General features: G+C 43.7%; 1 protein-coding gene across 1 annotated transcript in view; it reads right to left on the reverse strand.

The window, feature by feature from the left end:
• LOC310800190 (oxysterol-binding protein-related protein 10-like) overlaps window positions 1-26,725 on the reverse strand; it is a gene marked incomplete at both ends in the record, with an annotated part of 167,710 nt that overhangs the window by 24,366 nt on the left and 116,619 nt on the right. Inside the window, 2 exons of the mRNA XM_083662775.1 lie at window positions 5,067-5,583; window positions 14,548-14,712. Of these exons, the coding sequence (XP_083518901.1) occupies window positions 5,067-5,583; window positions 14,548-14,712 (682 nt within the window). The remainder of the gene's footprint in view (window positions 1-5,066; window positions 5,584-14,547; window positions 14,713-26,725) is intronic.

Consider the following 26,725-nt stretch of genomic DNA (forward strand, 5'->3'; position numbering starts at 1 on the left):
GCATAAAGACCAAGTGGGTAAAGGCAAATAAATAATAGAACAACTACTAACTAGTCTGGTTCAGAAAATGACATCACTTTACTGTAATGCAGCCTGTTTAAAAAACGGGAAAAGACAACACTTATGCCACATTATGTTATTACGATGTCAATGTGCAACATCTAAGACGTCTCATATTATGATATCAATATAATATTGATATATTGCCCAGTCTTACAGCTGTTACAAATGTGAAAATATACTGGGCCATAATCTTTATTCTGATCCTTGCTCTGACACTGACGTCAATTCTAATTTATTTCTGATTTTGATTCTGATTCTAATGTCGACTACAGTAATTCTGTCTGCCCCTCCCCTCCCTCCCCCTCTCCCTCCGGCAGTTATATAACAGACAGCTGTCCTGTGTCCAATCTGCTGCCGAGGGCCCAGGTCCGACACATCCACATCTGTCTCCAATACAGGAGAGGAGGTAGAGACACACACATTCTCTCTCACTCACACACACACACACACACACACACACACACACACACACACACACACACACACACACACACACACACACACACACACACACACACACACACACACACACAGCTCTCTCTGCACTCCTCTTGAAGGACCCAGCGGTATGTTGCAGGAAGCACATACGAAATGTGCACGGTCAGCAACTTGAACATTTCTTTGCCATGGTGTGTGTGTGTGTGTGTGTGTGTGTGTGTGTGTGTGTGTGTGCGCGTGCGTGCGTGGTTTCATTCATGCGTGCATGTGTGTTACAGTACATCTGTGCTTTCGTGTGTGTTCCTTTTTGGAGTGTGTGTGTGTGCGCGCGCCCGCGTGCGTGTGTGTGCACGTGCGTGTGTGTGTGTGTGTGCTTGTCTATGTGTGTGTGTGTGTGTGTGTGTGTGTGTGTGTGAGACAGAGCAGCACATGGTGCAGTCAACCATGCTCATGGCATCACTACACAGAGACCTACAGCATATTTATCCAGGCTGTCTCTGTGAACAGAGAGATGCACTAACGGCAGTATCACTGAGTCACTAACACTGTATGTGACTGTCAGTCTGAAGGCTACACATTGAAGGCACATAACACATATTACATTATACAATTCTGAGGGAGTTTCTCATAACAAAACCCAAATCCCGAGAAGTCCCCGGCCTCTCTAGCTTAGAAAATAAGATGGCTGTCAGAGAGGAGTTGGCCATAAAGCTGGCCTCCATTTTCAGCCACAGGGGAGCCCCGAGAACTAAATTCCCTAACATTGGCAGCCCAGTAGAAGTGCCTAGGCATCTTTACGAGTTCAATGTGATTTAAAATACAGAGGAGCTTACTGAAAGCATCAAGTGTAAAGTCTTGTTTAATGTAATAACTATTTTTTTTAACAATTTCATTTAGCCAGGCAGACTGATTAAGTCTTCATTACAAAAAAATGGAGGCTATTCAGGACGGCAATTTGTTTTTTGACTTTGCCAAGCAGCAAAGTCCCATTCCTCCATGTGTAATTGTCCTCTACATTTGATCTCACAGAAATACTTTATTACTGTCTCATTATCTAATTCAACCGTTTCATCACCAGCTGTGACTCACTATTTACACACAGGAAGGGATAGTAGTGCTCACACACACACACACACACACACACACACACACACACACACACACACACACACACACACACACACACACACACACACACACACACACACACAACACACAACACACACTCTCACTCTCACACTCACACACACACACACACACACACACACACACACACACACACACACACACACACACACACAAAATCCCACTTTACTACCCCGCCCCCCCCCCCTCTCTCTCTAGTTCACATATCGAACAGCTGCAGACTGTCAAACAGTCATATTTGCACCAGTTAGCAATGTGTCCCTGAGGTAGAGACATGTGGAAGCGCAATAATAACTGAAGAGGTGAACACGCTGCTATGGGCATGGACAGAACGCTAATACTACTGTCAGATAAGATTTACAATATATCTTCAAAAAGCAAACTTTGCAGGAATGAATAAAAAGCCAGTATATTTTCAGGCTGGAATTGGTTTAGGATTTCATGGTTTGTAGGTTCATGGTCAGGTCAGGACCGTTTAACCTGTTTTCATCATCATTTCCCTGTTTTAGTAAAACATGGTAATGATCATTCCTTCTGCAGCGCTAAGTTACATTATACAGTATAACTGACTTCATTATGAAATAGAAGGGATTTTGGTGGTATTACTGAGAAGGTGTCCCCCCCCCCCCTGCCTGCTGCAGCCCTCAATATTTTTATTTAAATGTTTTCTTAACAGTACACAAACAAAACACACGAACAGGCTCAGACAGGGAAAACAAAAACACAAATCTCAACCACACACTGGTTCAGATACCTGCAAATCAGAGATTATTGTTCGATCTAAGATTGATACCTTTGAAGCCCTTCCAAATGAACATGCCTTTTTCGATGTTTTGCTGATCTCTCCTCACACCAGGCAATTCAAACTTCCTCTTCAGTAGATCAAAGGATGCAAAGTGACCATCAATGTATAGGTCTTTGATGCAAACCAGCCCCTTCTCACTCCAGGCATGATAGTTTCTGTCTGACCAAGGTTTAAAAAAAGAATGATTGAAACAAATTCTTGTGTGGACAGAGACATCTGGTAAACTCAAAATGTTCCTAACTTGGTTAAGAATTCGGACAGAGTTTCTCACAACAAAACCGACATTTTGTAAAGTCCCAGGCTTCTCTAGCATAGAAAATAACATGGCTGGCAGAGAGGAGTTGGCAATAGAACTGGCCTCCATTTTCAGCCACAGGGGGGCCCCGAGAGTTAGATTGTCAGGAGTCCCTTGCCGCCAAAACATTAGAGCCCTAACATTGGTGGCCCAGTAGTAGTGCCTAAACACTGGTAAGGCCAGCCGGGATTTCGCATTTTAAACGTGGTATCCACTTAAATAAGCTTGGAAGGAGGAAGTCCAAGTGGTAATACACCGCAGCTCTATATTTGGACTCATATCATGGTAATACAAGTCCAAGTGTAGCACATTCCTGCAAATGAGTAGTATGCATAGCAGTCATTTTTGGAAGTCATCGTGTATCTCAACACAATATTTTGTTATTCAAGCTATTGCACTATTGAAATGTTCTCTTCCATAAACATACACCGACACAAGAAAGACATGCAGAATCTATCAAATTATCTTCATTGTCTTTCCTGTGCAGTACTGTACAATGTATTCATCGAATTGAGTGTAGTGGGTCTTGAGTCTGCCAGGCAATTAAACGCTACACTCAATCTTCAAGTGATTACTTTGGACTAAACATAACAAAGCCTTAAATACAATTGAACACCTAACTACACCTTGGAGCACGGCCAAGTGAGTCAGCGAGTTGGGATCATGTTGAACATGTTAGTAATCAGAGACAACATCAACAGGATAATGCATCTATTGTGTCTGTCTTGGTTGCTTAACACAGCACAGAGGACACCAGGTTGAACGTTATAGACTACAATATCTGATGTCTTTATCATATATTGTAATTATATACTACAGACACAATCTGCTATCAGATAATCACTCGATAATCGATAATCACACTATATTGTTACATACCTTGTTCAGTTAATATATCTCTTTCTACTGCTCTGTGTCTACTACAACCAATCAATATTAAAACCTTAGTCGGATCAGGTGTGCAAGAGAAGAGCTAGAACAAAAATTTGAGGGACATGACGGTCCTTGGAACTTGGGATCCATTGACCTAGGCAAAAATGGCATATGGGGCCCTATCTTCCCAAAAGCAGTAATTTAGCGTTTGCGCTCGTTTAACACCGTGCGCAATGCAAATTGGGGGCGGGCACAAGCGCATGCATGTTATAATTGTACTGGGCATAGGCGTGCCACATGCCAAAGCAGGCGTTTCACCGCTAAAATGTGGGGATAGATGGCATTATCCTATCGTCAGCAGCGTGCAATTACTTTGCGCTAAGAGCTTTGAAAAGCATCTCTTAGCTGCACTCCAGGCGCTAAAACACTCGCTGCGCTTGATCACACCATAATCTCCATAATCAGCGCAGAAACGTCATAACGCACGGACGTGCCACCCTGCAGGACATCAAATTCTGCTGCTAAAATTGGGTAACCAGCAGATTATTCGGTGAGGCAATCAACTATAATTCACTGAGAAACCTTTATCACATCGCAAGGAGGGGTTATGGTAAATTAATTGAGAAAACTTGTACATTGTAGCCTACTTGCAATAGGCTATTCACCTACTGCTATCCCATAACCCGGAGGGTCGTTGGCACCACAGCCGATCTGTCACTCACAAGCTCTCTCCATCTCTCCTTGTCCTCGGCAGGAGTAAGTCCACTCTATTACGCATGGAGAGAATTACAGCATATTGCATGCCTCGCGCAAACAGCGATCGCGAGACGGGAATCTGATTGGTTTTGATTGACGTAATGCCCAGCATTGCCTGGCCACACCTGTGAATAATTCTGGTAGTTAGGAACACCCAAATCCTGTTTGCGCAGGCATTTTGGGGGCGCAGATGATTTTGGCACGGCTCTAATTTGCGCCTGCGACACGTGTCGTGAACGTTTCCGTATCCCGGCCGAGAATTGCATCCCCAACATATTTCGGGGCTGTTTTAACTTAGAAATCAGGGAGGTCACATCTACCCAGACAATTATATCACTTTTAAACAGTTACATTTCTGTATAAATCATTACAATATGCTCCCGTGAGGTGGGGATGCTGCCCGGGTGGGGGTGCAAAACTCGGCATAACACCTGGACAAATGCGCAAGGCAGACCGGTATCTTCCCTGCCTTAAGGCACGCACAAACAGGTGCGCAAGCGTAAATAGGGAATATCGCCTGTACTGTACAAAGATAGGGCCCATGGTCTTTTGTCCTGACTGGTAGTCGTTTTCCCAAAATTCAGTCAGACATTTCTTTAAAAGCTGCAGTGGTTTAGGCCCTAAACCACAGCTTTTAGGGAGGTATGTGCACGTCAAATAACATTCACCCCGAACTACATGTCTGCTTACCTTCCCCGACCATGGACACTCCAACGGACATGCCCATGAACTTGCTCTTGGTCCAGACATGAGTGTTGACACACATCCTCTTCTCCTTGCACTCATAGTAGAAGCCCGACACGGGCGGGTGGTGGGACACCTGCTCCGCCACGAATCTAACACGATAGCACTCTGAGTCTGTCCCCTTCTGCGAAGAGCCCAGGGCGGCAGCAGGTGTGGTCGTGGGGGCCGAGTTGACCAAGTTGGGACCGGTGGAGTTGTTAGTCCTGAGAGGTCGGACGCGGTCCCGAGGCACATCCCAGGAGCATCGGAAGTTTTCGCCCAGGATGGGGTTGTAGGGCTTCTTGGCCACGGCGCCCTTGCGGCCCTCGTGAAAGGCGGTCAGGTAGTACTCCACGAAGCGGATGATGCGGTCCTCTGGAGTGGCGCCAGCGGTGATGGAGAGGAACATGTCTGGGTGAGCCATGAAGTTTGCGTACATCTCCAGCAGGGAGCGCTTCTCCAGGATGAAGGTAGGGAGCACCACCTGAGAGAGCGACAGAGAGATCAACTACAAGTAAAATTGCATCTGTGCATATGGTTGATCTTTGGTGCCAGGTGATGTCACCACTCTATAGAAAGATGACATGAATGAATGAATGAATGAATGAATGAATGAATGAATGAATGAATGAATGAATGAATGAATGAATGAATGGTTTATTTCCGGTCATACGTTATAATGAACCACCAACAAAATGTAACAATTTGTGTGAATATACAGCAACTATGTTTGTAGTGAGGCTGGTGCTTCAGACATGCACAAGTCAACATGTTTTCCAAAGGGAGGCTGAGGAGCACTCAGTCCAGGAAACTGAGGGGGCTTGAAGCTCAATGTGTCCTGATGAAGGAGCTTGTGTGATCCACTAAAGATGATTGAAAGGAACACGTCATGCTGAACATTCAATGTGTCTGAGAAGACATGGCTACAGTATATCTAATCTATGGGACCACTCCTGCAATGGGGTTTGTGTGAAGGTAAAAACACAGTCAAGGACAAGAAGGGGCCCGAGGAAAAATAACTGGGAACTGGCGGAATAGAGGCAAGTAGAAAATACAGTAAGAGAGATGTGGATATCATGTCTGAATGTCAGGTCTGAGAAGAAGCACTTTGATGGATAATGACTAGTGTAAGTAAAGGCCTGATAAATGTGAAGCATATGTGTCGCCGGAGCGCGCGCGCACACAAACACACACACATACACACACACACACACACACACACACACACACACACACACACACTTCAACTCTGAGTTAATCCTTGATAGATCAATAAGGTGCCATCATGCTTACTCGGACAGAGGGCTGTCTGACATCTGCTGCTGTTTATAAGTGTGTGTGTGGTGTGTGTGTGTTGGGGGGGGGGGGGGAGAGAGAGAGCAAGAGAGAGGGAGAGAGATGTGCTTTGGCCGGCAGTAGATCAATAGTCCAATACTGAGCGCACTCTCTCCTCATCTCTTGCCTGACAAACATCATTATATTCAACCCTTCCGTCTAGCTATCCTCTCTCTCTCCCTCCCCATCCCCATCCCTTCCTCCCTCTCCCTCCCCCCGCACTTCCTCCCTCTCTCTCTCTCCCTCTCTGCACTGACCTACACTCAGCTCCACTAACAGTGGAAATGGCTGATTGTGCATGACTGGGGTGAGCGAGCATCACAACAGAGTGAAAGTGAAAGATAATCTAGATCTAAAAAATAACAGGAAAACAAAAAGCTTGTGTTTGTTTTGTTTTGTTTGATAGAGCGACTGGCAGGCCTGCTGCAGCCTGGATGCTGGCAGGCCTGCTGCAGTGTGGATGCTGGCAGGCCTGCTGCAGCCTGGATGCTGGCAGGCCTGCTGCAGCCTGGATGCTGGCAGGCCTGCTGCAGCCTGGATGCTGGCAGGCCTGCTGCAGCGTGGATGCTGGCAGGCCTGCTGCAGCCTGGATGCTGGCAGGCCTGCTGCAGCCTGGATGCTGGCAGGCCTGCTGCAGTGTGGATGCTGGCAGGTCTGCTGCAGCCTGGATGCTGGCAGGCCTGCTGCAGCCTGGATGCTGGCAGGCCTGCTGCAGCCTGGATGCTGGCAGGCCTGCTGCAGCGTGGATGCTGGCAGGCCTGCTGCAGCCTGGATGCTGGCAGGCCTGCTGCAGCGTGGATGCTGGCAGGCCTGCTGCAGCCTGGATGCTGGCAGGTCTGCTGCAGCCTGGATGCTGGCAGGCCTGGTGCAGCCTGGATGCTGGCAGGTCTGCTGCAGCCTGGATGCTGGCAGGCCTGCTGCAGCCTGGATGCTGGCAGGCCTGCTGAGGCCTGGATGCTCATGTGAGCATTCATTCCTGTTGGACTCACGCTTTTATCAGCGTACAGTCATCAACGTGACTACGTTTACATGCACACAATATTCCGCTTTTTGCCCATATTCAGAAAATGACAATATTCCGACTAAATGAATAATCCACTAATATTCCCGTTTACATGCAGCCGTAGCTCGCCCTCCCCGACACGTGAGGGAGGGGGCGAGAGAGAGAGATGCAGGTAGGCAGAGTTTTCCTGTTGAGAATAAACAGAACAGCGCTATTCTTACCAGCATCACTTGGTCCATTTCAGGAGCTTGCTGCTGGAAAGTTTGGCGTTGCGATATTTGCACAGCCAAGTCTTTCATAAAAAGTAGGCTAGTAGCCTGCAGTGTTTCCCCTACCATTCGACAAGCCTGGCGGGCCCACCAGGCCAACAGCGCCCCTGCCACGCCAGACAAAAAAAAAAAAAAAAAAGGGGGAGGGAGAGAGAGTGCACGGCTCGCACCCAGCTGCTCGTTATCTTACACACACACACACACACACACACACACACACACACACACACACACACACACACACACACACACACACACACACACACACACACACACATACGGTATATATATATATCAGTGGCGGCTGGTGAGCTTGGAAACAGGGGAGGTAGCTTCGGCGGCGGCCGCTGAAAAAAATGTGTGCGTTTTTTTTTTCTCTTTTGCAGTTTGAAGACAGATTTAGAGGAATATCTCATTTTAAATTAGCATTACGATTAGACTGTTGTGATGTCATTATTCAGTTTTAACCATCAATAATTGTTCCTTTTCTCATTATTTCATTTCTCAGAGTAAATACTGTATATTTATTTCGAGATTTTGGTAAATTATTTGTGCTGTTATGGTTATTATTAGCCTAGTTACTCACTTCTACACTAGCTTAGATTGTGTTACTTATGGATGGCATGGAATTATAGTGAAAATAGATTATCCCCCCTTTTTGCTGGGGACCCCACTTTTAAAACCACTGGCTTAGGCTACAACTGTTGCGAGAAGGTTTCAGGATTTATCTCTATGCATTAGGCTGTGATTACTATTTATATAAATCTATTTATTCACATAGATTCATGATATATTATGGTATACTGCCTACCTGTGACATCAATGTTTTGATTAATCTGCGCCAGTACCGAAAATGTAGCCTATTACTGCATGACTGATCCTATGATGTCATTGTAATGACACTCAGGTGTGCTTTCACACTACTGCTACTGTGTCAGTATGTAAATCATTCCTGTCAGGTCATGACAGCAAAGTGGATTTCACTTCCTATAGTGAACTCGATTCAGCGTTGAGACACTCATTCATCAGTGGACGATACAATGTCAATCTTAGCAATCTATCCAATCAATAACCAATTAGGTTGAATAAATTAATTGTTTGGTATTGATTGGTAAGGGCGGGTTAAGCTCCAGCTAAATCCAAATGGTTGAAAAACACATACGGTAATTTCACTGTTCCTTGTCAAATGCATGTGTTTTCAACCAATAATATTTTGCATGAGATAAATTACCATGGGAATCAAACGCCCTAGGGGAGGATTTTTTTCTCCTCTACCCCCTGAGGGCATGACCAGGGCATGACTAGACTCAGCTCTCAGTCTTAATCCGTTTCACTACTGTAAGACTGAGAATATTACTATTTAAATCTTTTCATAACGTTAGGTGGTGCTGTTGGAAGCCTTGCATCGGGCCTGCTTTCTGGGAGCAGTGACGCTCATGCAGAACCGGTGCTGTCGCGTTTGCGGAGAAACATATTAATCACTTAGAAACAAACATAACCTGTTAATAGGACGTGTTTCATCCGGCCCCGGTGGCTAGAGCAGTGGCGTCAGTTCAGTAAAGACCAAGGCATGGCAAGGTCTGCGGTGGGGTGGGGGGGTGGGGGGGGGGGGGGGTTAGGGAGGGTTTCCCCCCCTAACCTCACTTTAACCATTTATTTTTGGCATCAGTGAGAGATCAGACATCTAAACAATATAGTTCTGAACGCCCTCTCCTTCAAACTCCTCCCTCCGTGGGCGTGTCTGGTGGCTTTCAGCAGCGTTTGTCACAAGCGAGTTTTCTGCTGCTGCTGCTGCTGCTGCGAGTTTGAGCAGCCTCCCTCCCTGGCAGCGAGTGTGGATGGGGCTCACTCGTTTCTTGGGTTTGAGAGCTTTGATGAAGCTTTGTGCGATTCTAGGCTTTATGCTGCGTGTTTCAAAGTGTGTTTTCCACCCAGTCTATTTTTGGAACCCCCCACCGCCAGCTCCCAGCACGATAATGCGCGAAAGTGAAAGCGTTTTCGCCAATCCATTTTACAGAGAGAATGGTTTCCTCGCGCGTTCCCCTGCAGTTTTGGCTCCCTCTTTTTCTAGTTTGGAGAGCACTGTCGCCACTTAGTGGGTCGGTAAAATAGATTATACACATTCAATACCTCCAATATTGGTATAGGAGACGTAAAAGGGTTAGATCAACGTCCCACCGTCAAAAAAAAATAATCGAAAAACACATTTGATTGATATTTTATTAAAAAAAAAAAAGATTATTATATATTATTATATATAAAATCCCCCATCTCTTCTAGAAAATAGAGGAGGACCGCCCTCCCTTGCCTCACTGGAAAACCCCCCCTATATATTGTAACGTAGTCCGGTCAGAGATTACTAGGGCATGAGGAGACAATAGACAATTGGCTCTTAATCTCTTAAACCGATACGTATCTTAGTGCGGTCAGAAATGATATTACAAGCTATGCAGCTAGCTCTCCTTCACTAGCAAAGCATATATACTGACTTGAAAGAAAGAAGCATTTGGTTTCACATATATAGGTGAAAAGACTACCGGACATATGATTAGAATGCAGCGATTAGAACCGCTCAATGTGGACAGATGAGGAACAGATGGATGGATGGATGTCCACATCTAAACGGTTGGATGGATAATTAGATGGAATGGACAGCTGCATCACGGGGATGCCCCCCAACCCCCCCACAGCCCCCGCACATTGCCTCCTAGGGCTGCACGTCAGGACAGGCTGCCGTGGAAACTACAAGGTCTCAGGTGTTGGAGGTGAAAACCCGCCGCTGTTCCCATCCTTCCATCAGCACATTATCCCTGTTAGCCCGAGCACCGGGCCATACGCACACTGGGCTCAGTCGTCTGAGAGAATGGCGTGTCTGAGTACAGCACATGGGGTTTGGAGTCACCGCAATCACCTGAGCGCAAGTCTGAATACAGATTAGAAATAAACACCAGAGAGAAGGAGAATAGAGGGAGCGAGAGAGAGACACACACACACAGAGACAGAGACAGAGACAGAGACAGAGACAGAGACAGAGACAGAGACAGAGACAGAGACAGAGACAGAGACAGAGACAGAGACAGAGAAAAAGAAGGAATACGACCAAAACCACGACTTGAGAATACACAAAATAAGGCCTGCGTGTGACCTATTTGGTGTTTGGTGTAATGAAAAATGCTTGGTGGTCAAGCTAGAAACAAGGCTGCTTTTCTTAGTGCCTAAGAAGTTAAAACTTTGGCGAAATGTTTTAACCTAACAACAGCAATACTTTAATGATGCTGGATTCTGAGGTGCTAGACAGAAATGTTCTCCTTTCTCAGCTCAAGGCTAAAAAAGTTTAAGAACCCCTTATATTTTATTGTATAAACAGTTTCCAAAATGTTTTCAGCGTTTCAGGGCATCCCATCTTCCAGGTGAGACGATGGCGCAGGCAAAAAATTAAAGCGGCTATACGATGAAGTGAGCAGATGGAGGCTGGGAAACTGCTCCACTAAATAAATGATGTCTCTCTTTCAAAAGTTGGCTAGATAACTTAGAGTTTTAGAGTCAGCATCACCTGGCCGTCTTCTCTCAGCCATCTGCAGTGGAGATAAAAGCTGTGTGACAGACAGGACCTGCTGCCGGCTCACTGGGCTCAGGCACAGGCAATGCTCAATTTGAATTTTGACCTTTGCAGAAAATAAGGGGCAACCTCCGTGACTGAAAAATGAAGCCAATGTGGAAGTGCCGTAAACCTGCATTCTTTCTAATGGCCAGCAGCAAAAATAAGTCAGATTGTATAGAAGTCAATGGGAAAATGACCCTACTTCTCACTTTATTCATTACCTCTGTAAACACTTTCCTAATACGTTTGTTAGAGACAATTTGATCAGACTCACACACTATAGTTCAGTACCCCCCTTAAAGCTTATTCATTTAAATACATACACACATAATATGTATCATCATACACATACTGTACTCTCCTCAACATTCACACACATTTAGTCTCACCTCGCCCTGTCCTCATCAGCAGGCAATATACCACTGTCTCCACACTATCTCTGACGATGTCATCTCTGTGCCACAACTTACTGTACTGTAACTGTGCCTCTGTATCAACTTATCTATTATGATGTCAGCTCTCCGTATGCATCATTGCACCTTATAAAACACTGTAACCATCTCTTTCTCTTGGAAGAAAATGTATTTCCTGCCCTTTGTGCTAGTGGCATTCTCTTCCTCTCATGAGACCTTAAAGTCGAACTGAACCTGTTCGTCACGTGCATAATGAGTCCGTTTCAGACTGAAAACATAGTTTGTCTAAGATGACAGGTTGAGAGGCGGGTCATAGTATCATGTCGATGATTTTATTTGACAATTCTGGGGACTGGATTGGGCTTTGGCTAATCCTGGCGTGTTCCGCCTCCAAATCGAGTGCGATTCAGTGTGTTGTTGTGGCGCTCCCCTCGGGAAGAGCCTTTTGACGGGAGGCTGAGTGGCTGAGTGGAGCTCAGCGACCCGCAGGCAGCCAGCTGCCTTCGTGTTGCCGAGCAGAGAGTGCAGCACGTCGGCCTGGAATCTCCGAAGTGCGACCCCTGACAACCAAGCTCTCGGATGCGCGCGCCATTATCGCTGCTATAACGATACAATATCCCTGGAATGCGCGTTTTAACGAGCCAGTTACATTTCTTTGCATTCTTAGAGATTATAGTTTTTGTTTTTTATCCATGTTTCTAACAATTGGCCAAGTTAGTAGTTAGTTTATGGGATAGGAATTCTGCCAGATGACAGGCACTAGGCGCCATTTTCGACTTCATTTGGAAGAGAAAATTATCCAGAAATGAAGATTTGATTGACAGCTGCATGTCGTGATATGATTGGTTGAAATGGGGTAGAAATTTGATAGTACTAGGTGACGTCAGCAAACTGTAAATTACTGTTATCAATGAAATCTTGAAAAACGAACTTTTGATGTGAAAAAGTGTGAAAAACTAAAGAAATTAGATTGTTGTGATTTGTTTTGCATACATAGGTGCACTGCATACCCAGGTATTTGAACTAAAAGAAAAGAAAAGTCATTCTTGGGTTCAGCTCGACTTTAAATCATATTAAATATATTCAAGTAAGCCAAATCTCTGACTCAAGAACTCTTACATTAATTTATTCTGTATCAGAGTTTATGGTCTCAATCACAAGTTTTAAGTCTTCTTCAATACAGCATGATGTTAACTTTGTAAATTATGGTTCAATTTAGAGTAAATTAGAGTAGTAAATTAGAGTAGTAAATTTTTGTTTGTTGTTGTATATTGTTTATTGAGAGAGATCTTATAGATCAGTATAGTATATAGATCTTATTATTAGATTATTGATCTTATCTTATTATTAGATTATAGATTATATTATCTATATATATGTGTGAGTGTGTGTCTATATAGTATGTATGTAAATGTACGTTTTATGTATATTTATGTATGCATATGTGTTTATAAGGATACAGATATTTAATATAGTTATGGATGGCTGGGGGCAGGACTCGATAAGCCTTGGCTTCTTCCCGCCCCTTTTCAAACAGTTTTCTAATGGAGTTTACCGGTACTTATTTTCTTGGTTGTTATTGGTTTTTATTCCTGTTTATTTAACATCTTTGTTTTATGTATTGTTTTAACTGTTTGAAATAAATCTTCTCAATCAATCAAAGAGTAAAATAGATGATAAAGCAGACTATGCTTTGGGGCGTGATTGACAGGTCGCCTGTCCAGTGATTGCGCAGCTCGCTGATCATGGACCAATAGCAGGCAGAGCTGCAGATCTGTGGGCGTGCACTAGCTGCTTCTGGCTCAAAAAAAGAAAAAAGCGACAGTCAAAATGCCAAACTCGAGGCTTCAAAATGGGAGTCCACAAACCAATGGGTGACATCACGGCAGTGTTGTGCAAGTTCACACTTCACAAGCTAGCTCAAAGTTCAGCTCACACACATTAAAATTAACTAGTTCACATTCATAGTCCACAATTTAAATTTTGAACTAAGTTCACAATCCCAAAAAATGATGTTACGTCACGTTAATTTCTTCTTCTTATTATTTTTTTGCTCATCAAGATTTAGTGCATGTGGGTCAAGTCAGCCAGAATGTAAAAGTAAGTAGGTCTTCCACTTTAGGGCTTTCAAAATAAAACTCTTAATGTAACCTTCCTATTAATTTTGAGTGATGCTTCAGAGCACAGTTTCACTCCATAATGTAATCTTAACATCAGTATTTTGATACAAGGTTTGCTGTTTCGTTCGTTGAAATACCTTGATTTCTCAAAAGGTGAGGATTTGAATACCATTATTCTGAAAGTAAATTGCAGTATTTCCGTTGCTAGTCTGGGTAACTGTTGCTGTCTTCACACAGCTCAAAAACAGGCTCAAGTCCACACCACTGTGTGTGGCTGAGCCCCGCCTGCAGTAGCCCGCAGAGAAGAAAGAGAAGCAGAGACAGAAACAGCATGGCGAAACAACAGAAAAAATTACAGTTTTATTCTTATTTAAATTACCACACACATGTAAACACAATGGGCAATTATCAAAGTAAGAAAAGAGTGGGAAAAGAGCTATAAGAGCGCCGGGCTCACTGTACGTTCATGCATTCACCAAAATATGAGCTTGTTCAATGAACGGCGCTCGTTTAGCGCATTCATACACAACACTGCATCACGGTGGCTATGCGCATCTTTTTAGACAGTCTCTGGTTGCAAATCATACATAGACCAGGGTTCAGCTACAGAGCAACACCACTGGAGCTGGTAGGGATTCAGGGACTTGAACCCGGGTCATCTGGTTGAAAAGAAAAGCCAAATAATCTAAACAGAAGCAGGCTCTTACCCGTGTGAGGTCCATGCCCAGTTTGAGCTGGGACAGTAGGTGGAGGATGATGCTGCGCTGGTCGTCCAGGACACCCAGGTCCTCCTCCTCGTTGTCCTCCATGTCCGTGGCCTCCTCACTGCGGTCCAGGGCCTCCAGGCTGCCCGACCAGCCCTGCCGGCCCTGCTAGACACACAGACAACAACCACCATCAGTACTGCTGAATGTAGGCTGTAAAATACTGCAGGGGTGCAGACTGACACAGGCGGGTGAAATGCACCACCCAATGGGGCTGGATTGTCTTGTCATCTTATGTTGAGATTTGAAAGGCACATTTTTTAATTCCTTGTTATTGTCTTACTAAATGTATTGTCTGGAGCATCGCTTGACTCTATACTTGATCACTAAGCAGTGAGTCATTGTCACTATTTCTGTTTGCTGTTTTAACATGGTTTAACATTGAGGCAGAAAGCTACAAGTCTGTTCCCTTCCCAGTCTCACTTTTGACGTTAAATCCATATTAGACCCTAGATAATTCAACCACAAAAAAGGAGTGGTTTCATCTCACTGCTTTTGACTGGTAACTTGTCGTGAAGACTAATGTCTGCCTTGAGGACATGAAGTCATGGAAGGCTGAAGGTCAATAGCGTGATCACCTGGGTCTGAGAAAAGATCTCTTCCTGCCATCATTTCCACCACTTCGGTCTGCTTTGCCTATTTACTGTGCTATACATACTCAGCTGGAGCGTGAAATTAACCTGAAGAACAGGGCAGGACGGCCTCTCACTCGCTGCCTGCACATCTTCAGACAAAGTGCAAAGGGATATCTAGGATGCACGATATTGGATTTTTTTTGTGCCAATGTCCAATATGCTGATATTTTCCAACTATTTTGGCCGATTGCCAATGCTGATAGATATTATGCAAAAAAAAAATCCAACTAATTTCAGAGGACATCAAGTCTCCCCATAGTGGAATTAACACATTATTATGCCTACTCTTATCATGATGGCCCACTGGCATAGGCAGACATAAATACAAATCTTTTCAAAATGTACACATTCACTGGGCAAAATAAGAAAACGACTTCAACTTATGTTCTATAAAACATGCCATATTTTTTATTTATGTAACATTTTCTTCCAAACAAAACAGTAAGATTCATTCTACATAAAGTGATAATGTCAAAGATTTCCATTTCCATTTCTCTCTCTCTGGCGACACCTATGGTGATGAGCGGTAATTGCAGATGAGATCCAAACAATCAATGTTGCATTATGTAACGTTAATCAGTTTGTTTGGCCATAGTAACCACCCGTAATGCTAGCAGAGAGAGAGTGTTTTACCTTCTCTCTCTGTTTACCTCATGGAGAAAAATGCTCCTGCTGCTGCCTGCATAAACTCCACCCCCACCAGCTGCAAGTCATTAAGGCTTCTTAAGGCTCTCCATGCGATTCTCCGTGGATTGTGCGCATACTTAAAAAATAAAAATAAACAATAACAGCCGCCCTCGGAGCAGATTCTGCCTCTCCAGCAGAGCATCCGCAGCTCCGTTGTGACGCGAGCGCTTTGCCAGAGGAGGAAATGGGAGATCTCTGCGAGGAAAACAGAGAGAGAAGGTAATCACTGCGCATGTGCTTATATTACCGAGATTATTAATGATACAAAGTTGGTTGATTACCGGTAAAGCCGTCCTTTAAACGGATCCCCATTAGCTCACGCCAAGATGCCAGCTAGTCTTGCTGGGCTCCAAGCAGCAATATACATACAGTATAGTGACTTAACAGACATTTATTTACATGACAATCTTTTAGATTATAACTTTAAGCAGGGTTGGATGATATCGGCCCGTCATATTGGCAGAAATGTCATGCCAATATTTAATTTTGAAGCCTTTATTGGCCGATACCGATGATGCCGATATCATCGTGCATCCCTAGGATAAACCCATGATGTCACCAAACAATTATTACTTGAACGGAAAAGGAGAGCGTTCAAATTAAGAATTTGACGTAATGAATAGAAGAAACTGCTAAGCGTCATTTATTAATTGTGTCTATTTAGTTCAAGCATTGCTGTGCGCTTTCTGAGATTCAGCTGCCAGCCTCCCAGCACTCTGCAGCTAACAGGCTAATGTGTTTGGATCCTCCATGGGCAGCAGCTGAGGCGAAAGAGAGCCATACACTTATTGTTCCTAAGCCCCAAAGCATGGAGGAGACTGAAAATAACGTCTCTCTGTCCCACTGCTTTCTGTTTTGTTCTTTTTCTTTCTTTCCCTCATATGAATCATATGACCAACAGAGGCATCTTGTTAGAGAGAGAGAGAGAGAGAGAGAGAGAGAGAGAGAGAGAGAGAGAGAGAGAGAGAGAGAGAGAGAGTCTCACCACATTACGGAAGACTGACGGGAAAGAAAAAGGAGATTCAAACCTACAATATCATGATGACATGGGGTGCACCTTAGTTTACTTTGTACAAGTCCACACCTAAAAGAGCAACATATCTGCTCTATGATAAACAACGTTATTACTCGCCAATCAACACATTAGTATAGTTAAAGTAGACAGAAGGGCCAGAGCATCTGGGATAGGAGTCTGTCTGTGATTCAACTCTGCTCAATTAATAGTAGAAAACCAGCTGATCCAATTTAAAGTCGCTCATCGTCTTCACTATTCTAAGCATAAGTTAAGATCTATCCTTCTGTCTCACCACTGTGTGACATGTGTCATGTGTCAGGTGTCAGATGGCACTCTGTCTCATGCCTTCTGGTTCTGCCCTTCACTGATGGGATTGTGGGCCAAAATATTTGATTGGAACTCTACTCTCCAGCCGGAGGCAGAACTCGCCATCTTCAGCTGCTCAGAGTTCTATGTGAACTTCCCTGCAGCTGTTACATTCCATTCCATTATGTCATTTGGCAGACGCTTTTATCCAAAGCGACTTAACAACAATAGAGAAATCAACTATGCAACATAATCTAGGATAGCTACAACTTTTGAAGGAATATAGTGGTCTTTTTTTTCTTCTTTTGAGAGAAAGATGTTAGTTGAAGAAGGGGCCAGGTGGAGCCTGAAAAGGTGTGTTTTTAGTCTTTGCCAAAAGATTGGCAGTGATGCGGCCATCCTGACCATAGGGGGGAGCTAATTCCACCATTGCGGTGCCAGGGACGAGAAGACTCGCGATCGGGATGAGTGACTTTTGAGCCCCCGTAGCGAAGGAGGGGCGAGGCGTCCTGTACTGGTGGAGGAGCGGAGGGAGCGGTGAGAGTTTTGGAGCCTGACCATAGATTGTAAGTACCGAGGGGCTGTCTGGTGTACTGCCCTGTAGGCCAGTACCAGTGTCTTGAATTTGATGCGTGCCGAGATGGGAAGCCAGTGAAGGTCCCGGAAGAGGGGCGTGACATGAGAGAATTTGGGTTGGTTGAATACCAGACGGGCTGCAGCGTTCTGAATGAGCTGAAGCGGTCGAATGTCAGAGGCAGGTAGGCCGGCCAGGAGCACGTTGCAGTAGTCTAGGCGGGAAATGATAAGTGACTGGACCAGCTGTATAACAGTCTCCGACACAGGGGACAACTGTCACCAAAGGACTCATTCTGAAGGAATGGAAGTCCCCCTCTTCACCTTCTTTTCAGTTGTGGTTAACGGACATGATCTCTGTTATACAGATGGAGAGACTCAGGTTCCTGAGGACCAACTCACTCAAAAGAAATCAACTATCTGGGACCCGTTTCTGGCCTATCTTGATGGGGTCAGGGGCGACGGGTAACGCGCCCGGCTGGTTTCTCATGGACCCCTTGCGTGGGATCCCATGCACAGCATCTCTTATAAGCAGATAAGCACCTTATGCGGCTGGTAGCACTATATTGTAAAATGGACTGTATCGTCACCAAAACCTCCAACATCATCGGGTGTGACCTCCCCTCAGTCAACTCATTATTCACAAAACGCACATCCAACCGGGCAGCAAAAATAATCAGTGACCCCTGCCACCCAGCCCACCACCTCTTCCATCTCCTCCCGTCTGGAAGGCGCTACAGGGCCATATCCACCAAAACCACCCGGTTCAAAAATAGCTTCTTTCCAACAGCAGTCAGAACACTCAACTCCCCCTGCTAGCCCCCCTTCCCCCCCAATCTGGACCTCTCTTGCTTGTATGTTTTTCTGTGTTTTTCAGTTTTTTTCATGCTGTACCAAACAATTACCACCAACACTGTTGCGTGGCACTAATAAAATATCTTGTATCTTGTAATATTGAATGTCGATAATATATATACTGTATATGCATTTTTTTCTCTTTCTTTTCTTTTCCCCCCGTTTTCTTTCTTCGTGTGTTCTTCTGAAAAATGTAAAACAAAATATTGTGGGAAAAAAGGGTTAGAGCTGGACTTGGAGATCTAGTAGTTTAGCTGAACACATTTTCTTTATATTATCTTCCACACTCTATTCTTGTCTTATTCTTAGCTGTAGCCTATCTCTCTCTAGCTGTAGCTTATCTCTCTCTAGCTGTCAGATATCTCATCTTGGATGAAAGCACGTCACCTTCAACTCAATCTCTCCAAAACTGAGCTCCTGATCATCCCAGCCAACATCCCCATAACAGACCAGATTAATATCAACCTCGGTTCATCACAACTCATCCCAGCTCAGTCCGCCCGTAACCTTGGAGTCATTCACGACAATCTTCTATCCTTCAAAACACACGTTGCTGCCATAGCCCGGTCATGCAGATTCACTCTATACAACATCAAGAAAATCAGACCCTACCTAACCGTACACACAGCACAGCTTCTGGTCCAGGCCCTCATTCTATCTCGCATCGATTACTGTAATTCCTTACTGGCTGGCCTTCCTGCATCCACATTCAAACCTCTCCAAATGATCCAGAACGCAGCCGCACACCCCCCAATCACCATCAACGGCACAGTGGTGGAAAGGGTGGACAGCTTCAAGTACCTGGGAGTCAATATCCACCAGGACCTGACATGGGCCAACCACACCGCCACTGTTGTTAAAAAGGCCCAACAGCGACTACACGGACTCAGGCGCCTGAAGAAATTCGGGCTAAGGCCAAAAATCCTCAGGGACTTCTACAGAGGCACCATTGAAAGCCTGCTGACTGGCTGCTTCACCACCTGGTACGGGAACTGCACCACCATGGACCGCAGGGCGCTAAGAAGGGTGAGGCGCGCGGCCCAGCACGTAACAGGATGTGAGCTGCCAGAACTGCAAGATCTGTACAACCAGCGGTGCCTCAGGAGGTCCCTGAAGATCATCAAAGACACAAACCACCCCCACAACAGTCTGTTCTCCCTGCTACCCTCAGGGAGGAGATACAGGGTCCCAAGAGCACGCACAAATCGCTTGAGGGACAGTTTCTTCTCACAGGCCACGAGACTCCTTAACATATACAAATAGTGTAGTTGCCGTACTGTACTGCACTGTAGATGCTACCATTATGTATGACTAATGTTCAATAGTATATTTAATTAGGTATACGCTATTTGCACCTAACAGAATGTTATTATGTTTAATTATGTTTAAAGTATGTTCATGCCATTTGCACTATGGGCAGTGAATACGCCACTGTCTGTGGCGTGTCTTACTGCTTTATTGCTTGTTGCCTCTTGTTTTTTATTTATATATCTTTTATTTTTTGCACTATGTTGTAACGGAGCCTACAGCACAAGAATTTCACACGTGATACTTGTACTATGGAGTGACAATAAAAATCTTGAATCTTGAATCTTGAATCTTGAGCATGCACCATCTTCAACCAGCCAAACAGAACCCACGTCACACCCCTCCTCATCTCCCTCCACTGGCTCCCAGTGGCCGCCCGAATCCAGTTCAAGGCCCTAACCCTTGCATACAAAACTCTGACAAATACAGCTCCAACCTACCTAAACTCCCTCATCCAACCCTATGCCCCCTTCCGTCCACTACGTTCAGCTACTGAAAGATTCCTCTCACTCCCACCACCCAATTCACTCACCAGGCTCTTCTCTGTTGTTCCCCGGTGGTGGAATGAACTACCTAACTCTGTCCGTACCGCTGACTCCCTTACTACATTCAAAAAAAGACTTAAGACTCACTTATTTCAGGTCCACTTCCGTACTGACGCACTTGCACAAATTCATCACACAGGCACTTTTTCAATGCACTGATTGCACGTCCAATAGCACTTTATATTTTACTATGTTTTAGATTATTCTGGTACTGTGTATACTGTATATTGCTTGTATTGTTTTTTTTATCTCTGTTGTACGTCACTTTGGATAAAAGCATCTGGCAAGTGAAATAAAGTAAAGTAAAGCTTATCTCTCTCTAGCTGTAGCCTATCTCTCTCTCTGCTGCTGTGATGACTCCATTCTTCTTATCTAAGCAGGTGCTGATTGGACAGGCAGAGAGCACCAATGGCATTCAATGCTGCCCTCAGAAGGCATTCCAATGAATATAATTCACATCTGCCTTATGCAAGAGGAATTTTAACTTTCTTTACAATTCTTTTACTTTTTTCCTCCCAAGTGTTATTTTTGTCTACGTTCTGACTCAAAAGGCAAGTAAATACAAATCAATAAAAGAAAGTTTAGGCTCAGCTGGAGAATGCTAGGGGGAAACCCTAACACAATGGAGTCCAGTCTCTGGACTCGCAGAAGCTCCCTGAGGTCAAGTCACCACCGAATTAAGTGAATGGATCATCTCGGCCTTCGGCTCTCTGCTCTCACTTATCTGCCCAGCTATCTCTGCTGTCTGGTCTGGCTGTCCGGCAGCTACTGTACACGACTGTCTGATACAGCTGAATATTTCATACTCTAAACCCTAGAACTCCCCCCTCTGTACCTCTTAGTATATTTAGTTGATTATTCTGAAACTGATGGGATGACGAGAACAAAGAAGCGTACACCTGTGCAATACAACTGTCAAGATATGCCAGTTGCACATGCCAGATTTTCACCAAGAGTAAATCATTTCTTCCATACCAATTGTTTCACAATCAGTGCTATATCTGTTCAGTTTCCATTATGGCCGCCCTTCTACCACGTACGTTTTGGAAAAATTCGCAGGGCAGTTATGTCTAAACAGGAAAGGAGCGCTCCACTCCCCCATGTTGTTTTATTGGCCCAATAATGGAGGGTTTGCCTCTTCTGATGTCAGACACAAAGTTTGTTGGTGTTGCATGAATCGGTTCAGAAGTTAGGTGCCTTTTTAGGAGAAGCCATGCCCACTGTCACGCTTAATTAGCCAATGGTTGTGCAAAGCTAATCATTTCTTCCTGGCTGCATATTCATAACCAAACTTTCCACAAAGTTTCATGCAAATCTGTGCACAACTTTTGGAGTCATCTTGTGAACAGACAGACGGTACGGAGCGAAAACATAACTGTCGTCCAACTCTGCTGGCGGAGGTAACAAATGTCTGCTACTTACAGGAAACCTTCCACTTAATTTGAGTAGGTCTGGATTTGAAAAGAGTGGAGCTTTTGTTGAATGTGACATCTTGAACGTACTGGTCTTCTGGGCACTGTGTTGAATCGACCTCAGCCCGCTCCACACAGCAAACTAGAGACAAAGTCTAGTTCAAGGATGCCTGTAGGTCCTACCATCCATAAACAAACAGTTGTCTGTTTGGCTTAATCAATAACAATCCATTCAGATAGCCAGCAACCACATCACATGAGTCTGATGGCTCATTTAAACCCCATTGAAACTGCTGGTTGCAGTGCCAGTGGAGTTACAGGAATAGAAGAGACATAAAGCAGCATTCACATGTGACCAGTCAGAGATTTTGCCCAAAAGGTATTTGGGAGGTTCTTGATAACAAGCTACTGTCAACAACAGCTGACTCTTGAAACACACAAATCAGGCTATCTGTGAGAGAGGAGAAAGAGTTGACATGTGATACAGATGCAGCAATCTTCAATTGGCATCTGGGCCAGTCGGCTGCCAGCCAAGATCCTTCAGATGAAACAAAGATCAAACAGAAACTTAACTTAAAGGCCGGCTTTACCGTGGGGAATATGAATATATATTAAATCTCACGCCCCTAAGGTTTTCGAATCCGTTGAAATTTTTGAAATTGGTTGTTTCCCGCCAGAGATATCACCAGAAATCCACTCTGTGTGGAGGGGGGGGGTGGTGGAGGGGAGGGGCGGGTGCGGGGACCCGAAATACTACATTTCCCACAATGCACTGGGCTCGCGTGGCCTTCGTTTTTCATGCCCACCCCTCAGGCATTTGGCTGATATCAAACTCCAGTAGGTGGCGGTAATGCACATATATGTTTGCCAACCGCCATAAAACTCAAAGAAGAAGAAGAAGAAGAAGGCTTCGACAATAAAAGATACAAAGAAGAAGAAATAAATCGAAAATAAAATTGCCTCCAAATTGCACCAAATGTAAACGGTAGTATATATGTCGGGAGATGTCTTCATAAAAAAAATTTCATGCATTTTAAGGCATTTTCGTAGGAGTTACGCGCATCTGATGTTGTAACTATTTTCTGTAAAAATGTGTAAAAATGTGTACATTGCTCAGCGTTGATTTCGTTACTTCAACTCACCTACTACTAGATGTAAAATTTGACGAGCTTTCCAATGCCGCCAGTCCCGTGTCTTCTGGTGCTTCCGTTCCAGAGATATGGTCTCTTGGCAAGGAGCTATGGAAAGCTAACCTAGCTACAGTATTCTATGCGGGTGAACAAGATGGCTGCCTTTTGCTTTTCGTCGAGAGCTCTGAAGGGGCGTGGAGGACCTCTAGAGGCGGGACCATGGCTCACAAGACTTGTAGTTCATAGGTGCTCGAGTTCCGCAAGCGGGGAGGGAAGCCGGGTGACGCGTAATGCGTCATCCGGCTTCCCTAAAAATGTGAGAGATGCCTGATAGGTCAGGCAGTGAAGCTCCAATTTCAAAAAATTTCTACGGATTCTAAAACCTTAGGGGCGTGAGATTGATATATATTCATATTCCCCACGGTAAAGCCGTCCTTTAATACTAGGGGTGTCACAATATATCGTCCCACGAAATTTCGCGATAGTAAAACGTCACGATATGTATCGTTGAGATGAAATCTCATATCGTGAAAAAAAAAAAAAAAAAATTTTTTTTTTCAAAAGTAGACAAAGAAACGTCTTTGTTTGTTGAAGTTCAATGTGTGGAAAGTAGTTCAGTTGAACAAGTCTCTGAAGAGACACATGAGAAGTTATACAGGAGAGAAACCATTCAATTGAGTTTCTGGAAAAACTGTTTACTTGACAGGAAAAACTGAAGATGCATAAAAAATAGACTAAGAAAAGTCTTGTTGTTTGAGTTTGAAGAAAAACTGAAGATGCATAATGAGAATTTATACTGCTGAGAAACCTTTTAGTTCAAAGTAAATCTAAGTGACGGTGTAACTCATTCTATTTCAAGATAAGCCTTATCTCCAATCTCCTGTTTTTTCTAGTTGTTATTGTAATAACAATTTCCCACAACAGCATGTTTTGTATTTGTGCATTTCAAATAAAATACTACTTTTCCAGTCATATATTGTCATTATTCAAGTTAAAAAAAATATTGTTAAAATCGTATCGTATCGTATCGTTATCGTGAACCCAGTATCGTGATACGTATCGTATCGTGAACTGAGTGTATCGTGACACCCCTACTTAATACTGTATACTTAACTGAAATTTTGGTACACCATAGAGACAGTCCGCATGTCTGGGAACGCCCACAAAATGTTAAATGGCTGGCGCGCGAGTGGGGTAAAACCGCCCATATATCTCATGGGCTGACTCACCAAAAGACGGTGCTGTGGCTCTAAACTACAGGTTTGGGGGTTCTAGAGCAGAACACAAGACGTCTGCTCAGATGTGCGTTTACTGCGGTGGTTAAATCCCCGATTGTGTCTGCCTGGGCTGGGCTATCAGCTAAATTCTAACTTTGCTGAATGGATAGAACAGGGTTTTTTACCCCACCCTCACCACGCCCCCAGCCAGGCTGAGCCAGCTAAACCAGCGTCTATGACGAGACGTGGCCTCAACCTATAAGGGACATTGATTTAGAGAAACTACTGATATCTATCCACCTTATTTCTAGCTGCCATGATGCCTTATGTGAAATATGGGAGCTTCTTCCGGTGTAATCCTCCCAGCCCCCTCCCCCCGTTACGTTGCTGACACGGAGCCCGTCTGCTGTGTCTGTAAATGTGTCTGTAAATGTTTCAACCCATAATAAGCACCCATAATTATTTTACAGCGGGGCATTACATTTTTTTTGGATTGATTGAGAAGATTGATTTCAAACAGTTAAAACAATACATAAAACAAATATGTAAAAAAAAAAGAGAAAAAAAAGGAATAAAACCAATAACAACCAAGAAAATAAGTAAATAAGTATACCGAGTCCTGCTCCCAAGCCATCCATAATAACTCTATTAAATATCCATATCATATAAACACATATGCATACACAAATATACATAAAAACTTACATTATACATACATACTATATATACACACACTCACACACACACACATATATGTAGATAATGTGTCATGTTGTGTTGTTGTTTAAGTTTTAGTATATTAAGTTAAGTTTCTGTTTTATCTTTTTTAATCTGCCAAGGATCTTGGCTGGCAGCCGGATGGCCAGGCACCAATTGAATAATTCTATTCTCTTTGGTCTTCGCTGAAAATGTCAAATGGAATCATTTCGGAACAAAAACAAGATATATATTGCAAAGTAAACGTCCATCTTCTTGCCATTAGAAATAATGGTGTCAACCAAAGTTTTAGAAGGAACAACCATATTCCTTGTCTGCAATCATCTGCTAAAGTCTCATCAGATGACTCATCTCTATTATAGTTTGATGAAGCTATAGCTGACACACTGCAACTTACTTCATATACTTTACAGAAGAGTTTTGTTAGACTAGACAGCAGCCAGACTCTACACTCTTCTCTCTAAATCTCATGTCTATCTTCAACATAAATACATATCTAACATGCACATGAAGTTGACTTTCATTTGAAGTTTCGAGATAAAACTTCAGATGCTAATAGCCTTCCCAGATTCCCCATTACGCACTGTCAGTTCTGATATAACAAAGGATTTCAACTGGAATAAGGTACTTAGATTCACAAATGAATCCACATTCCTCAGCCAGTTCAAATAGAGACCTACAGACAAACCATCTGATGGAACAAACTGCCTCAAGTCTGCCCTCAGTAACATAAAACACGTCCACGCGCGAGCACGCACGCACGCACGCACGCACACACACACACAATATATATATATATATATATATATATACAGTATACAGTATACAGTATATATATATATACAGATCCTTTCCAAAAAATTAGAATATCATGGAAATATCATGGCATCGAGGCAGTAATTAAAGCAAAAGGATTCCCGACCAAGTATTGAGTGCAGGCATGAACATAACTTTTCAGATGATCGACATTTCTGTTTTGAAAATACCGGTTTTTGATTGGTTTTATGTGATATTTAATTTCTTGAAATACTGTTTTGGGGTTTTTTTATGAGCTGGAAGCCAGACTTATGCAAAGTTAAACAAATAAATACTTGAAATACTTTACTTTGTGTGTAATGAATGGAATGGGAAAAAAATAACTTTTCCATGATATTCAAATTTTTGGGAAAGGATCTACCGTATATATATACATGTGTATATATATATATATATATATATATATATATATATATATATATATATATATATATATGGTGTGTATACATATGTTTAGTTGTCTGTTTCCTCTTTTCCTCCTTTCTGTTATCCAATTGAAGTGTGCCTTTGCTTGTCATCTGGCTTTCCTTTTGTTTGTTTATTCTTGGCGTCCCTTAAGGGCCCTAAGCCCCTTAAGCAAATAAGCAAAACAAAAAATAGCCTAGAGAGCATCTTGCAATTGGATCACACCAGCCATGATGCCCACAAATTAAAACGGGCCAGGGGTGTAAAGTGGTACTCTTGAATATGGGCCAGGGGTGTAAAGTGGACATTTGAATATGGGCCAGGGATCTAAAGTGGTACATTTGAATATGGGCCAGGGGTGTAAAGTGATAACCTTGAATATGGGCAGGGGTGTAAAGTGGTAACCTTGAATATGGGCATGGGTGTAAAGTGGTAACCTTGAATATGGGCAGGGGTGTAAAGTGGTAACCTTGAATATGGGCAGGGGTGTAAAGTGGTAA

Source organism: Poromitra crassiceps (assembly GCF_964638095.1).
Source record: "Poromitra crassiceps genome assembly, chromosome: 1".
NCBI lineage: Eukaryota > Metazoa > Chordata > Actinopteri > Beryciformes > Melamphaidae > Poromitra > Poromitra crassiceps.